The 12,810-nt window shown below is 44.2% G+C and overlaps 1 protein-coding gene across 16 annotated transcripts in view; it reads left to right on the top strand.

The window, feature by feature from the left end:
- The first annotated feature begins 5,115 nt into the window (after positions 1–5,115).
- DTNB (dystrobrevin beta) overlaps positions 5,116–12,810 on the top strand; it is a 239,834-nt gene continuing 232,139 nt past the window's right edge. For 14 of the 16 annotated variants that reach the window (XR_008289633.1, XR_008289634.1, XR_008289636.1 and 11 more), the window contains exon 1: positions 5,116–5,134. Coding sequence is in view for 1 of the 16 variants with exons in the window: in XM_053201147.1 (XP_053057122.1) it covers positions 9,555–9,556 (2 nt within the window). In the remaining 15 variants the exon portion in view is untranslated. Of the gene's footprint in view, positions 5,135–5,344; positions 5,559–9,342; positions 9,557–12,810 lie in introns of those variants that run through there. The other 2 variants (XM_053201147.1, XM_053201148.1) reach the window with 2 other exon arrangements.

The following is a 12,810-nucleotide window of genomic DNA, read 5'->3' on the forward strand; positions in this document are numbered from 1 at the left end:
TTTAATTTTGATAAAGCCAAATTTATCTGCTTTTTCTTTTGTCATTTGTGCTTGTGGGGTGTGTCTAAGGAGGCCAAGGTAATGAAGATTTACACCTATGTTTTCTTCTAAGAGTTTTATAGTTTTAACCTTTACATCTAGGTTGTTGAAGTCTTTTTTTATATTAAAAATATATTTTTTAATGTTTTTTTTTGAGAGAGAGAGAGACAGAGCATGAACAGGGGAGGGTCAGAGAGAGGGAGACACAGAATCTGAAGCAGGTTCCAGGCTCCAAGCTGTCAGTCCAGAGCCCAACGCGGGGCTCAAACTCGCAGACTGTGAGATCATGACCTGAGCCGAAGTCGGACGCTTAACCAACTGAGCCACCCAGGTGCCCCAAGGTTGTTGAAGTCTTGATCGGTACTGCAGAATGTGACTGTATTTGAAGATAGGGTCTTTAAAGAGATAATTAAATTAAAATGAGGTTGGTGGGCCCTACTTCACAGTGACTGGTATCCTTAGGACAGACACTCACAGTACAGAGCGAAGACCAACCATGTGAAGACACAGGGAGGTGACGGCTATCAACGAGCTGAGGAAAGAGGCCTCAGAAGAAACCAACCCTTGTGGTACTATGATATTGGACTTTAAGCCTCCAGAACTGTGAGGAAATACATTTCTATTCCTTAGGCCAATCTGTGGTATTTTGTTATGGTAGTTCTAGCAGATTAATACAAAAATCCTACTTGGTTGTGATATATTATTTTTTTAATTATGAAAACATTTTTTAAATGTGTATTATTTTTGAGAGAGAGAGAGAGCGAGCAAGCACAAGCAGGGGAGGGGCAGAGAGAGGAGGAGACACAGAATCTGAAGCAGGCTCCAGGCTCTGAGCTGTCAGCACAGAGTCCGATGCGGGGCTTGAACTCGTGAACCGTGAGATCATGACCTGAGCTGAAGTTGGACGCTTAACCAACTGAGCCACACAGGGGCCCAATTATTTTTTTAATTTTATTTTTTAAAGTTTATTTTGACATAGAGAGCATGAGCAGGGGAGGGGCGGAGAGAGAATCCCAAGCAGGCTCTGAACTGTCTGTGTGGAGCCTCATGTGGGGCTCAAACCCACAAACTGTGTGGGCTGAAATCAAGAGTCTTAACTGACAGAGCCACCCAGGTGCCCCTTATTTTCTTAAATCATATGGGTCTTGCACTTTTTCGAGAGAAATAACTTTCTTTTCTTTTCTATTTTTAAAGTAGGCTTCATGCCCAACCCTGAGCCCAACACCAAGCCCAACGTGGGGCTTGAACTCACAACCCTGAGATCAAGACCTGAGCCGAGAGCAAGAGCTGGACGCTTAACCAACTGAGCCACCCGGGTGCCCCAAGAGAAATAACTTTCTCTATTTCTTTTCTTCTGGTACAGGACTGGCAAACTGCAACCCATGGGTCAAATCAAGCTGGCTGCCCATTTTTGTAAATCCAATTTATTTGTGGGCATAGCTACACTCACTTATTTGCACATATCTATGGAGGCTTTTGTGCTACAATGGCAGAGTTGAATATTACACCTGCAAACCCCAAATGTTTGCTAATCTGGTGCTTTAAAAAAAATTTGCTGACCCTGCTTTAGTAAATACCTAGGATGGGCTTATGTGCATATTATTCCTTGAATTCTTGCATTTTAAAAACAGTTTTTTTTTTTCCTATAGAGTTCAGTGCCTGAAAAACAGTGTGGATGGGTGGATACAAAATCCTTAGCTTGCATCTTTTTTCCTTGCATTTTTAGAAAATACTGAAAATGCTGCATCACTATTGCCTTGCTTTGCCCTTGAAAAGTCTAATGCCAAATATTTTGGTCACCAGGTTCCATAACAGACTATCTACCCTGAAACGTAATGGCTTAAAGTGAGAACTGTTTTGATTATAATCTCACAATCTTTGGGGTCAGGAATTTGGGTGGGGGTTGGCTGGATGATTCTTCTGTTCCACATGGCTTCCCCTGGGGTCACTCAGTGGTATTCAGCTGATGGCTGAACTGATATAGAGCATTCATGATGACTTCACTCATATCAGCTGGGATCAGCTAGCCTCCTTCCGTCTCTGTGCCATCTCAGAACCTCTCCACGGGGAGTTAGATGGTATATATTGTGGCCCAGGGCTTCAAGAGCAAGTGCTTTCAAAGACCCAGGTGGATTCTTCAAGATAAGACCTAGGCTTGGAATATACATCACATCTCATATACATCACACATTCTATTGGTCAGACAATTCACGTGGGCCAGTCTGGATCAAAAGAAGTGACAAAGAATTTGCAGACATCTTGAATGTACTGTGTCCTAATTTCCTTACCCTTTTAAGTAATTTGAACTTTTTGCATGGAGGCTTTGAAAGTTATTAAAGTTTATTTGAGGAATGTCTACACCCAGCATGGGGCTTGAACTCATGACCCCTGAGATCAAGAGTCGCATGCTCCTCCAACTAAGCCAGCCAGGCACCCCCAAAATTATTATTTTTGTCTAACAGTTTGAAGAGTCTAGCTCTCAGAATTGGTCATTCTGTGGTGATTTCCCCAAGTACATGGCAGCCCTTTCATTATGTACGTTTACGTTTTCTGATTTCCAGAAAGTTTCATTCTATGTGGAACTTTAGCTACACATTGGACGTTCTTTGCTTGGACTCAAATGACATTCCAAATGGAGAGAGAAATAAGCACAGAGGTATGGAGGCAAGGGAAAGTAGAAACATTCCAGGAGTTTGGATGCACAAAAGACGCAGTGAGGAGATAGATGAGGGCCAGAGAAATGGAAGGTCTCGTGTTCCATGCTGAGCGGCGACATATATAGGCAGCATATTTTTGAAAGTGTTTTCTGACATGCAGTATGGAATATGGAATGGAAGGAACCAGACTACAAGAGAGGGACAAGAGCAAAGACTATTGCATTAATCCAGTGAGAGGCTTAGCTACGAGGGACAGATTCTAGAGTTATTTATGAGGAGAATCAACAGGATTGTTGAGTGTGGTGGGGACGGGAAGGAAGGAATCAAGGATGACTCCCAGGTTTCTGGACTGGGCAGCTGAGCGACAGTAATGCTGAACAGCTTTAGACATGCAGAACTTGGGATGTCTGTAGGACATCTAAGTGGGGAAGTCCAGTAGGCTTCTGTGTCTCTGGAACTCAGATGAGTGGGCGGAGTCAGATAATGCTCGGGGAGTTGCTGGTAAACGTGGCCAATGAAGAGTGAATGGAATGAGTTAAGGAGAATGGGCGGGGTGAACTGACAGCTGAACACAGAACCCTGGAGACAGAGGAGTGTTCAGAGGGGTTAGGAGGTAGTCATGCCACGAAGTCCAAGGTAGTTTCAAAAAGATTGGAGTGCTTTGTGTTGTCAAATGCCACCAAGAACTCACTACCTGACTCAAAACTGGCCTGTGGCATTTAGGATTAAGCAAGACCTAAATGACTGAGAGCAGCACCGTGATGTGGTGGGGACAGAAGTCACATAGCCATGGGCTGAGAAGGGGGAGGCTGCCGTGTTGGCAGAGTAGAAGTGCAAACTACTTTTAAGGCGTTTGTGAAGGCAAATACAGAAAGGGAGCAAGTGGTAACCAGAAGACAGTCCAGAGTGACAGAGGGGTTTCTTTTTCTTGAGGACAGGAAAAGCTTGAACATGACAGATGGTGAAGGAAAAAGGTAAGAGTCGATAATTTTGGGAGTGAGAGAGGGAGCGTGATCGAAATATGTTTGAAAGGAGTTTTCTGAGGATGTGGGAGGTGATGAGGTACAGAACCGTGATGGAGAGATGCTAATACAAGTGTATTTAAAGAAGTTAATTCCCAGAATGCTTTATTATAGTCTAGCTCACATACTGATATTACCTAGGTTTCGATCAATACGGCAAATATAGCAGACAGTATTGACATATTTATTTTACATCATTTACACGTCTTTTCTCCGAAGGGTAGGATCAATGTTTTACCCTTTCAAAGCCTCCCACGTAGTTGGTGCTCAATAAGTGGTAAATGAATAAATAAGACGTCTCTTGCCTGTATTCTGAGTATCTTAGCATATTCAGAACACAGTCAAGATCCTGAATACAAATGAAAAAGTCTTCTAAGCATGAAAAATAGTCCTAAAATTCATGTGTGAAAGGTGATGTCCTTTTTTTTGAGGAGCCTATTTACCCTTACTTAACAAAGTTAGTTACCAGCATTTCCTTCACCAGAGGAGTTTAAAAATAGGAAAATGTGAGGAGGAGGAAGAGGATGTTCTAAAGGCAGGCAGGCATGCAGGCAGACAGCAGCAGGAGGTGGTACGATCTGCCTTACCATAAGGTGCCAAAAAGCAGTGAAAAACCAGACGTTAAAGCATACTGGCTTGGGAGCTCTTGGCTTAGGGACTTACATCATGGGCTCTCATATCAGTAGCCCTTGAAGGACACTGCTGTTTTGAGCCTTGAGAAAGGCTCATCATCGAGAAAAATGATCCTTTGAACCATCAAAAAAAAAAAAAAAGTTTAGCTGTTTCTAATTTCGAATCATCTATGTTTGGAAAGGGTTCTATCAAAAATGGATAATACTAAAACACAAAAGCTGATGCTGAGATGGTAAACTTGGGTAGCCCTCTGTTCCTTTGCCCAAGCTGTTTACCTAGCCTTGGATGCACTCCTTTTTTTCTCTTAGGACGTCTTTCTTTTTCTTCCTTCCAGACTGAACACAAACGCCACCTCTCCCTGGAGCCCCTCCACGCGGTTCCAGCGGAAGTAATCTCTTCCTCCTCTGCCCTCCCACAGCATCTCCCTGTGGCTTTGCTTTGCATGGGTCACCAGACCTGGTTGTTTACACGGCTGCTTTTGCACTAAATTATGCGCACCTCGAGACCGAGGGCCGTGACCGTGACCGTGACCGTGACCGTGACGGTGCACCTACACAGCACCTGGTACAGCGCTAGGCACGGAGTCGGTGCTCAGTCAACGCTTGCTGAGTTGAATTAATTCGGAAAAACCACTCAGGGCAAGATCTCTTGCTCGAGGCGCGGATGAATGATTCATGGGGTGGTTCTTTGCATTCTTTACCTTATAGTCACGTCGTGCCGAGTATCCAGCTGCCCCGCACATACCTGTGGAATTGAAACGCACCTCGGCCGCCCGCCGCCAGGGTGAGCGACCAGCCTGAAGGGGGCAGGTTTCCCTCGCAGGTCTGCGAGCCGCCTGGCGAGCTGGGGGGGACGGGTCCCGCTCGGCCGCAGGGGGCGGGGTTCGAAGGGAACTCGGCCCGCTCGCCCGCCCCCTCCCCGGCGCGGCGGAAGCCCCGCCCCCGGCCGCGCGCTCGCGCAGGCGGCGCGTGCCCGCCCCCCGCCCTGCGCCCTCGCGCCCTCGCGCCCTCGCGCCGGGGGCGGGCTTGCTGCGCGTGCCGGGCGGGGAAACGGCGCGAGCCGGGCGCCTGAGAACGTTCACCGCGGGGGCGGCTCCGGGGCCTGAGCGGGCGCAGCCGCCACCTCAGCCGCCGGGGCCGGGCCGGAGGAGGCGGAGGAGGCTGCGGCCGCCCGAGACCCTCTCGACGTCCCCAGCTCCTGCCGGGAAGTGAGTGAGGTGGGGGGTTTGCGGCGGCGGCCGCGGGCTGCGGGAGAGGAGCGCGGTGCTGGAGCCTCGCGCCCGCGAGGAGCGGGAAGGAGCCCTCGCAGCGCCCGGACCTCAGGAGCCTGCGGGGGTGCAGGGCCGGGAGCGGCGGGGACGGGGGCTCCGGGAGCCGGGGCCCCTGCACCGCGCGCGCTGCGAGGGGAGACGGTGCCGCGCGCCCGGCCCCGGAGGGGCGAGCGGAGGGGATGGAGCGGAGTCCCGGGCCGGCGCTGCCGGGCTCTGAGCCCCGGGCCGGGGAGGAGTCTTCGGGGTCCGGAGCGCACGGTGGCCGCAGGGCGCTGGGGCCGGGGTGCGGGCGCCGGGTTGATGCTCCTGGAGCCCGGCTCGCTGGGAGGGGGCTCTGCGTTAGGTGCTGTAAGGGGCGAAGGAGGCAGGTCCTGGCAGAGGGCAGGTGAGGCAGTTAGGCCCTGGCAGAGGGAAGGGAATTTATTTCAGATCACTCCCAAACACTGTTCGCCGAGGCGCCTAACAGTGAACCTGTGCACCGAGGTCACCTTTGAAAGGAAGGTGTCCTGAGAGGAGGCAGGATGCAGCTAACAAATGCTTGCTGTTAAATTCCTGTGCCAGGCCTTGGGATTAGGAAGACCTTCCAGCGTTCCAAGTAAACGTTTATTGATCAGCTACCTTGGGTAGAGAACCATGGTCAGCACTGAGGCCACAAAATAGCGTAAAACCCAACCGTAATTTGCTATTTAGGTGCTGACAATGTGGTAGTGAAGGTATGCGTATAAAATACAAAGTAGCATGAATTTTGTCTCATACTTCATTCACTTTAGGTTTTTTGTTTTTTTGTTTTTGTTTGTTTTTTTGGTCTTTTCCCAGTGTTGGGGAATTGGAGCCGTAAATGGCTTGGTTTGGGGATAAAGCAGAAGAGTCAGAGGAGCTTGTGGGAGAAATTTGGGAGAGTTTGAAGGCAGTTCTGCCTAACATTTAAAGGGGGAGAAGGGAAGAAGAAATTTGGAAATTTCCTACTAAGCTCCGTGACTATCACTGCTATAGCCTCAATGGCAAGAACAGTGCCTTGGCCCTGGCAGTCAGACAAAAAGTATCCATTGCATGAATGAACGAACCAAACAAGGTTTTGCTGTATTTTACACGGAGCACACTATTAATTACGTTGGTGTTAGGGATGGCTGATGGACTTCCTCTCTTCCTGAAATAATTCCTTTTTTTTTTTTTTTTTTTTTTTTGGCGGGGAGGGCGGGGGGAGTAAGCCAGGTTCCTAGGTCTGGGTATTTAAAGCCATGGCTAAGGTGATGGAGTCGTGATTTCTTGTGGCCACACTGCCACTTTCACATCTTTATTGCATGTTGTCCAGCAGGAGCTTACTCCGTGGGTCATTGCTTCAGATCATCCAATTCTGGCCCTTTTGTTCTATCACTTGAGGAAGAAGAAGAGTACTTTTATCTAGGGAACAGTTCCCCCCCCCCCCCCCCCCCCCTTTTATCCTGGTCCTTGGATTTTCTTTCTGTAGGAAGAGCGTGTATCTCTTGTAAGGACTGCAATTCTACCTGTTCTCTGCTGAGGTTGGATTTCTGGGCTCTCCAGCTCCCGGCTGCTGTTTCAGTGCCCCGGGTTGTAGTGCCTGTTGGGTTACTTTGTGTGCCAAATTAAAACTTGACCTTTTATGAGTTCTGTGAGGATTTTTATCATACGTAAGTGGAATTACCTTTGAAGAGGGTTATGTAGTCAAAGTTATGCTGGCAAGGTTTTTGAGCGTCCACTATGCATGAGAGGCAAGTTTTCTACTTAGAAAATTAGACTCAGAACCAATAGAATGCCAAGTTACCATTTATTTTATGTCTCTAATAGAAATCTTTCAGGGCCTTCGTTTCTGTATATAAAAAACAAGAGTCATATTAATCCACATTTGGTCTTGTGCTGTAAGCTTTGAAGAACTAAGTTAATTTCTCTTCAATTTTAAGGACTGTGTACTTCAGAATGCATCCAACAGGAGTCCATCTGTTCTTGTTTTGGAGTGCCCTGCCCCTGTAATTTTGGGTACCTTATTCCAGGTTCTCCCAATGACATTGTATTTTATCTGTATATTTAATTTATATTTCTTTTAAAATTAATTTTATTAATGTATAGTTGACATATAATAAAAATGCACAAATGTCTGTGTACAGTTGGATGAGTTTTGAAAAATGTATATACTCTGTAACCACTACCCCAGTCAGGATATAGAAATTTACATCACCCCAGAAAATTCCCTCATGCTGGTTTACAGTCCACCCCCTCTCATTTTATTTACCTCTAATTACACAGCCATCAGGGCTCTAGAGTCTAGTTGTGCAGGATGTATACTGCCCAGCTTTAGGGGGTGCTGTTTATATCAGAGTGCCTGCACATGGTACTTCCTGGGGTTGTCTCATGCACAGTCTATGTGGCTGTGTACTGCAGCTCTGCAAATGGCTTATGAATGCACATTTTCTTATAAAAAACTCAAATAGTACAGACAGAATAAATGCCCCCTTGGCCCACTCCCTTTTCTGCTGAAATTGCTGTTGTCAGTTGTAGAAGGATCAGTGGTCCTTCTAGGCCTTTTCATTTTCATCTATACACACACACACAGTATAGGTAATACAGAAGTAAAGCAGTTTCCTTCTGCCCCTAAGTTATTGACATAATACTGTACACATTGTTCTGCAACTTTTTTTTTTCCCTAACAAAATGTCTAAGATCTTTCCATGTTGGAACATAGGGATCTACCTGATTTTTCTTGACTACTCTATGATCTCTTATGCAGTATGTGTATTATACTGTAGTTTATTTAATCATCTCCTCATTAAAGGCCATTTAAATTCTTTGCTATTTCAGACATTGCTGCAGTGAATGAAAGAAGTAGATTTGCTAGGTTGGGGGGGTACACATTTTAAATTTTAATTGAGGGAGAAATAACTGTAGAACTGTGGATCTGGTTCATTTTTTTTAACTACTAGGTAACGTTCAGTTGTGGACTTAAATCACCTTTTTCATTCTTCCTTCAATGAGGAACAGACAGTTGGGTTACTTTGGATACTAATTAGGTGATGGCTATATGTGTTGCAAATGCATCCTGCTAGTCTGAGGCTAGCCTTTTCCCTTTGTTAGTGTCTTTGTATACAAGTTTAAAATGTTAATGTTACATTTGTGAAAAAATTACCCTTAAATTAAAAAACGGTGTGTATCTGGCTTAAGTAAATTTTCTCTACCCTGCGGTATGAATTATAGATTTCTATATTTTCTTCTAAAATTAAAAAAAAGTTTTGCTTTCCATGGGGAATTTCTGTGTGGTATAATGAAGAGATAATTTTTTTTTCAATTGGGATAACCAGTTTTTCAGTATCTTTCCTCATTTTTTAAATTGTAAAATATACGTGACATAAAATTTACCATTTTAACCATTTGTAAGTGAGGAATTGTGGCTCTAAGTACATTCACATTGTTGTGTAACCACCACCACTGTGCATTCCCAGAACTTTTTCATCTTCCCCACCTGAAAGTCTGTATCCACTAAACACGAACTCCTCATTCTCACCTCCTTCCAGCTCCTGACAACCACCATTCTACTCTCTGTCCCTGTGAATTTGCCTACTCCAGGTACCTCATGTGAGTGGAATCATACAACACGTGTCCTTTTGTGTCTGGCTTATTTCACTTAGCGTAATGTCTTCAGAGTTCATTTATATTATAGCATGTCTCAGGATTTTGTTCCTTTTTATTAAAAATTTTTTTTTTTTTTTAGAGAGAGAGCACAAGCTGGGGAGAAGGGCAGAGGGAGAGAGAGAGAATCTTAAGCAGGCTCCACACTCAGCATGGAGCCGGACTTGGGACTCCACCCCACCACCTTGGTATCATGACCGGAGTTGAAATCAAGGGCCGGACGCTCAACCTACTGAGCCACCTAGGTGGCCCCTGGATTTCTTTCCTTTTAAAGGCTAAATACTCTTCCATTGTATGTATGTACCACATTTATTTATTCGTTCATCTAACAGTGGACACTTGGGTTGTTTCTACTTTTTGGCTACTGTGAATAATGCTGTTATAAACAGGGTGTGCAGATAAATATCTGTTCAGGTCCCTGTTTTTGGTTCATTTGTGTGTGTATCTAGAAGTGGGATTGTCCATGATATTTTTTAAAAAGTTATATACATAACCGAATATGACCAATGTGGGTAGATAGTGCACAGTATATACCTCTTCATCTTCACAGTTCCCCCTATTATTAACATCTTGTATTAGTGTGGTATATTTGTTACAACTGACGTATCAATGCTGATACATTATTATTAATTTAAGTTCATAGTATATCTATATTGGGCTTCTCTTTGTGTCCTTTGTGTTTTGTGGATTTTGCAAATGCAGAATGTCATGCATCATTAATGTCATTACATGACATTTCATGTAGTGTCATTGCAGTATCATCAGAATAACTTCATTGGCCTAAAATCCCCTGTGTTCCAGCTATTCATTCCTCCCTCCCTCCTTCTGAGCTCCTGGTAGCTACTGATTATTTTACCCTGTCCATAGTTTTGCCTTTTCCAGAATGCCATACAGTTGGAAAGCCTACAGTATTGTAGTCTTTCAGACTGCTCTCTTTCACTTCGCAATATGCATTTAAGGTTCCTCCCTGTCTTTTCTTGGCTTGATAGCTCATTTCTTTTTATCGCTGTATAATATTCCATTATATGAAAGTACTAGTTTGTTTATCCATTCACCTATTGAAGGACATCTTGGTTACTTCCAGTTTGGGGCAGTTATGAATAAAATGTCTATAAATATCCATGTTTGGGTTTTTGCTTGGACATAGATTTTCAACTCTTTCGAGTAATATGTAGGAGCATTTTTGCTGGATTGTGTGGTAAGAGTATGTTTAGCCATACAAGAAACTGCCTGTTTTCCAAAGTGGCTGTACAATTTTGCATTCCTGATAATTAAAGAAATTTATATCCTAGCACCCTAAATGTACTTAAAAAATAAGTCTTTGTCAGACTGTTCTCTAAACTTCATCTGGAATGAATTCATATTCTTAAAAAAATATTTTTTATGCCCGTCTAGCTCAGTTGGTAGAGCATGAGACTCTTAAAACAATTTTTCTTTTAACATTTATTTATTTTTGAGACAGAGAGAGAGCATGAACAGGGGAGGGTCAGAGAAAGAGGGGGACACAGAATCTAAAACAGGCTCCAGGCTCTGAGCTGTCAGCACAGAGCCCGACACGGGGCTCGAACCCACGGACCGTGAGATCATGACCTGAGCGGAAGTCCGATGCTTAACTGACTGAGCCACCCAGGCGCCCCTGGAATGAATTCATATTCTTTTTTTTTTTTTTTTTTTTTTTAAATGGAGGCTCCATAATGAGCCTCGAACACTTTTTTTAAATTTTTTTTAACGTTTATTTATTTTTGAGACAGAGAGAGACAGAGCATGAACGGGGGAGGGTCAGAGAGAGAGGGAGACACAGAATCGGAAGCAGGCTCCAGGCTCTGAGCCGTCAGCACAGAGCCTGACGCGGGGCTCGAACCCTCGGACCGTGAGATCATGACCTGAGCGGAAGTCCAACGCTTAACTGACTGAGCCACCCAGGCGCCCCTGGAATGAATTCATATTCTTTTTTTTTTTTTTTTTTTTTAAATGGAGGCTCCATAATGAGCCTCGAACACTTTTTTTAAATTTTTTTTAACGTTTATTTATTTTTGAGACAGAGAGAGACAGAGCATGAACGGGGGAGGGTCAGAGAGAGAGGGAGACACAGAATCGGAAGCAGGCTCCAGGCTCTGAGCCGTCAGCACAGAGCCTGACGCGGGGCTCGAACTCACGAACCGCGAGATCATGATCTGAGCCGAAGTCGGACGTCTAACTGACTGAGCCACCCAGGCGCCACAATGAATTCATATTCTAATTGTTGCTTTTGTTGGCTGTGTTTCTTAGCATTATATTTCTTTATGTCTTTTGAAGTTTTGATTTACAGACTCATTCAAGTGTGAGTGCTTTTGATTGTGTTTTCCTTATTTCTGTGCTCACCCTTCTCTGTGTGGTGATATTTCAGGCGCTTTTATTGCCTTTTTGGACCGTAGTCAAGAAATCAGATATGATGATGGTGGGTCAGGGGTCCTACTCTTTGAGATAATTGGGGCTATTTCAGATCTGTTCACAGAGTCTGTGAATGTCTCGGTTCAGTTCCTGGTCGTGAGGCTGTGTTTTTATCTTCCCACTTGTCTAGGCCTAGAGCAGTATACACACTGTAGCTCTAGGCAGAGACTGGCAGCAGTACATTGTAGCTTCTTTTCAGCTCCAGCCTCATCCTTGGCTTGAAGCCGTGAGTCTGGCTCAGCTGTCATGTCTCCTGTTTCTCCACCTCCTTCACTTTGTGTTACTGTTGCCCTGCAGAAGATGTGCACCTGCTTCTGGACTCCGAGTCCAGTGAGCCTGTAGCTTCAGTCCTGCTCACAATTTTGTGTGCTGTTTTGTTTCTGATCCACATGGGGTTTTACCTTGTTTTTGAGCATGTTCCAGTCATTTAAAAATATATTTAACAAATATTTTCTCTATTGCTGTGCATTTGGAGTGGAGGGAATGCATCAGGGTTGTTTACTTGCTGGGTTACTTTGATTAGAAGCCTGAATTAACCAGGCTTCTTTGTAAAGTTCATGCCATTTTGTTGTCTGCGTTATTGCAATGCCCAGACCCTCCAGTATAGAAGTTGAATAGTAGTGATGATAATGAGCATTTTTATCTTTTTCCTTGATGAGAATGCTTCCAGTGTTTCACTATTAGATATACTTACTGAAGGTTTCTGGTAGATTTCTTTTGTCAATTTATGGAAGTTTTCATCTGTTCTTGGTTTGTATTTTTATTGGGTGTTGAATTTTATCAAGGGCATTTTTTTTTGTATTTGTTGAAATTATCATTCTTTTTAATATGTTAAGAGTAGGAGAGATATTTCTGAGTTGTAGGTAACTGAGAGAAACAGGTATATTGTACATGGTTTATTTGATAATGCATTTTTAACAAAAAGCGAATCTTTATAAAACCCCATTTTGATCTTGAATTTTTGTGTATTAACACTATAAATAAGCTAAAACAAGACTGAAATGTTGTGATGAAAAAGTCTAGGCTAAATATTCTTGTAACTAAGCATTCTATAGTGAAATAGTGCACAGTTAAAGAATTTTTTTTTTGGTAACTTATGGGATTCAACAAAGACTTTTTC

Source organism: Acinonyx jubatus, chromosome A3 (assembly GCF_027475565.1).
Source record: "Acinonyx jubatus isolate Ajub_Pintada_27869175 chromosome A3, VMU_Ajub_asm_v1.0, whole genome shotgun sequence".
NCBI classification, from domain to species: domain Eukaryota; kingdom Metazoa; phylum Chordata; class Mammalia; order Carnivora; family Felidae; genus Acinonyx; species Acinonyx jubatus.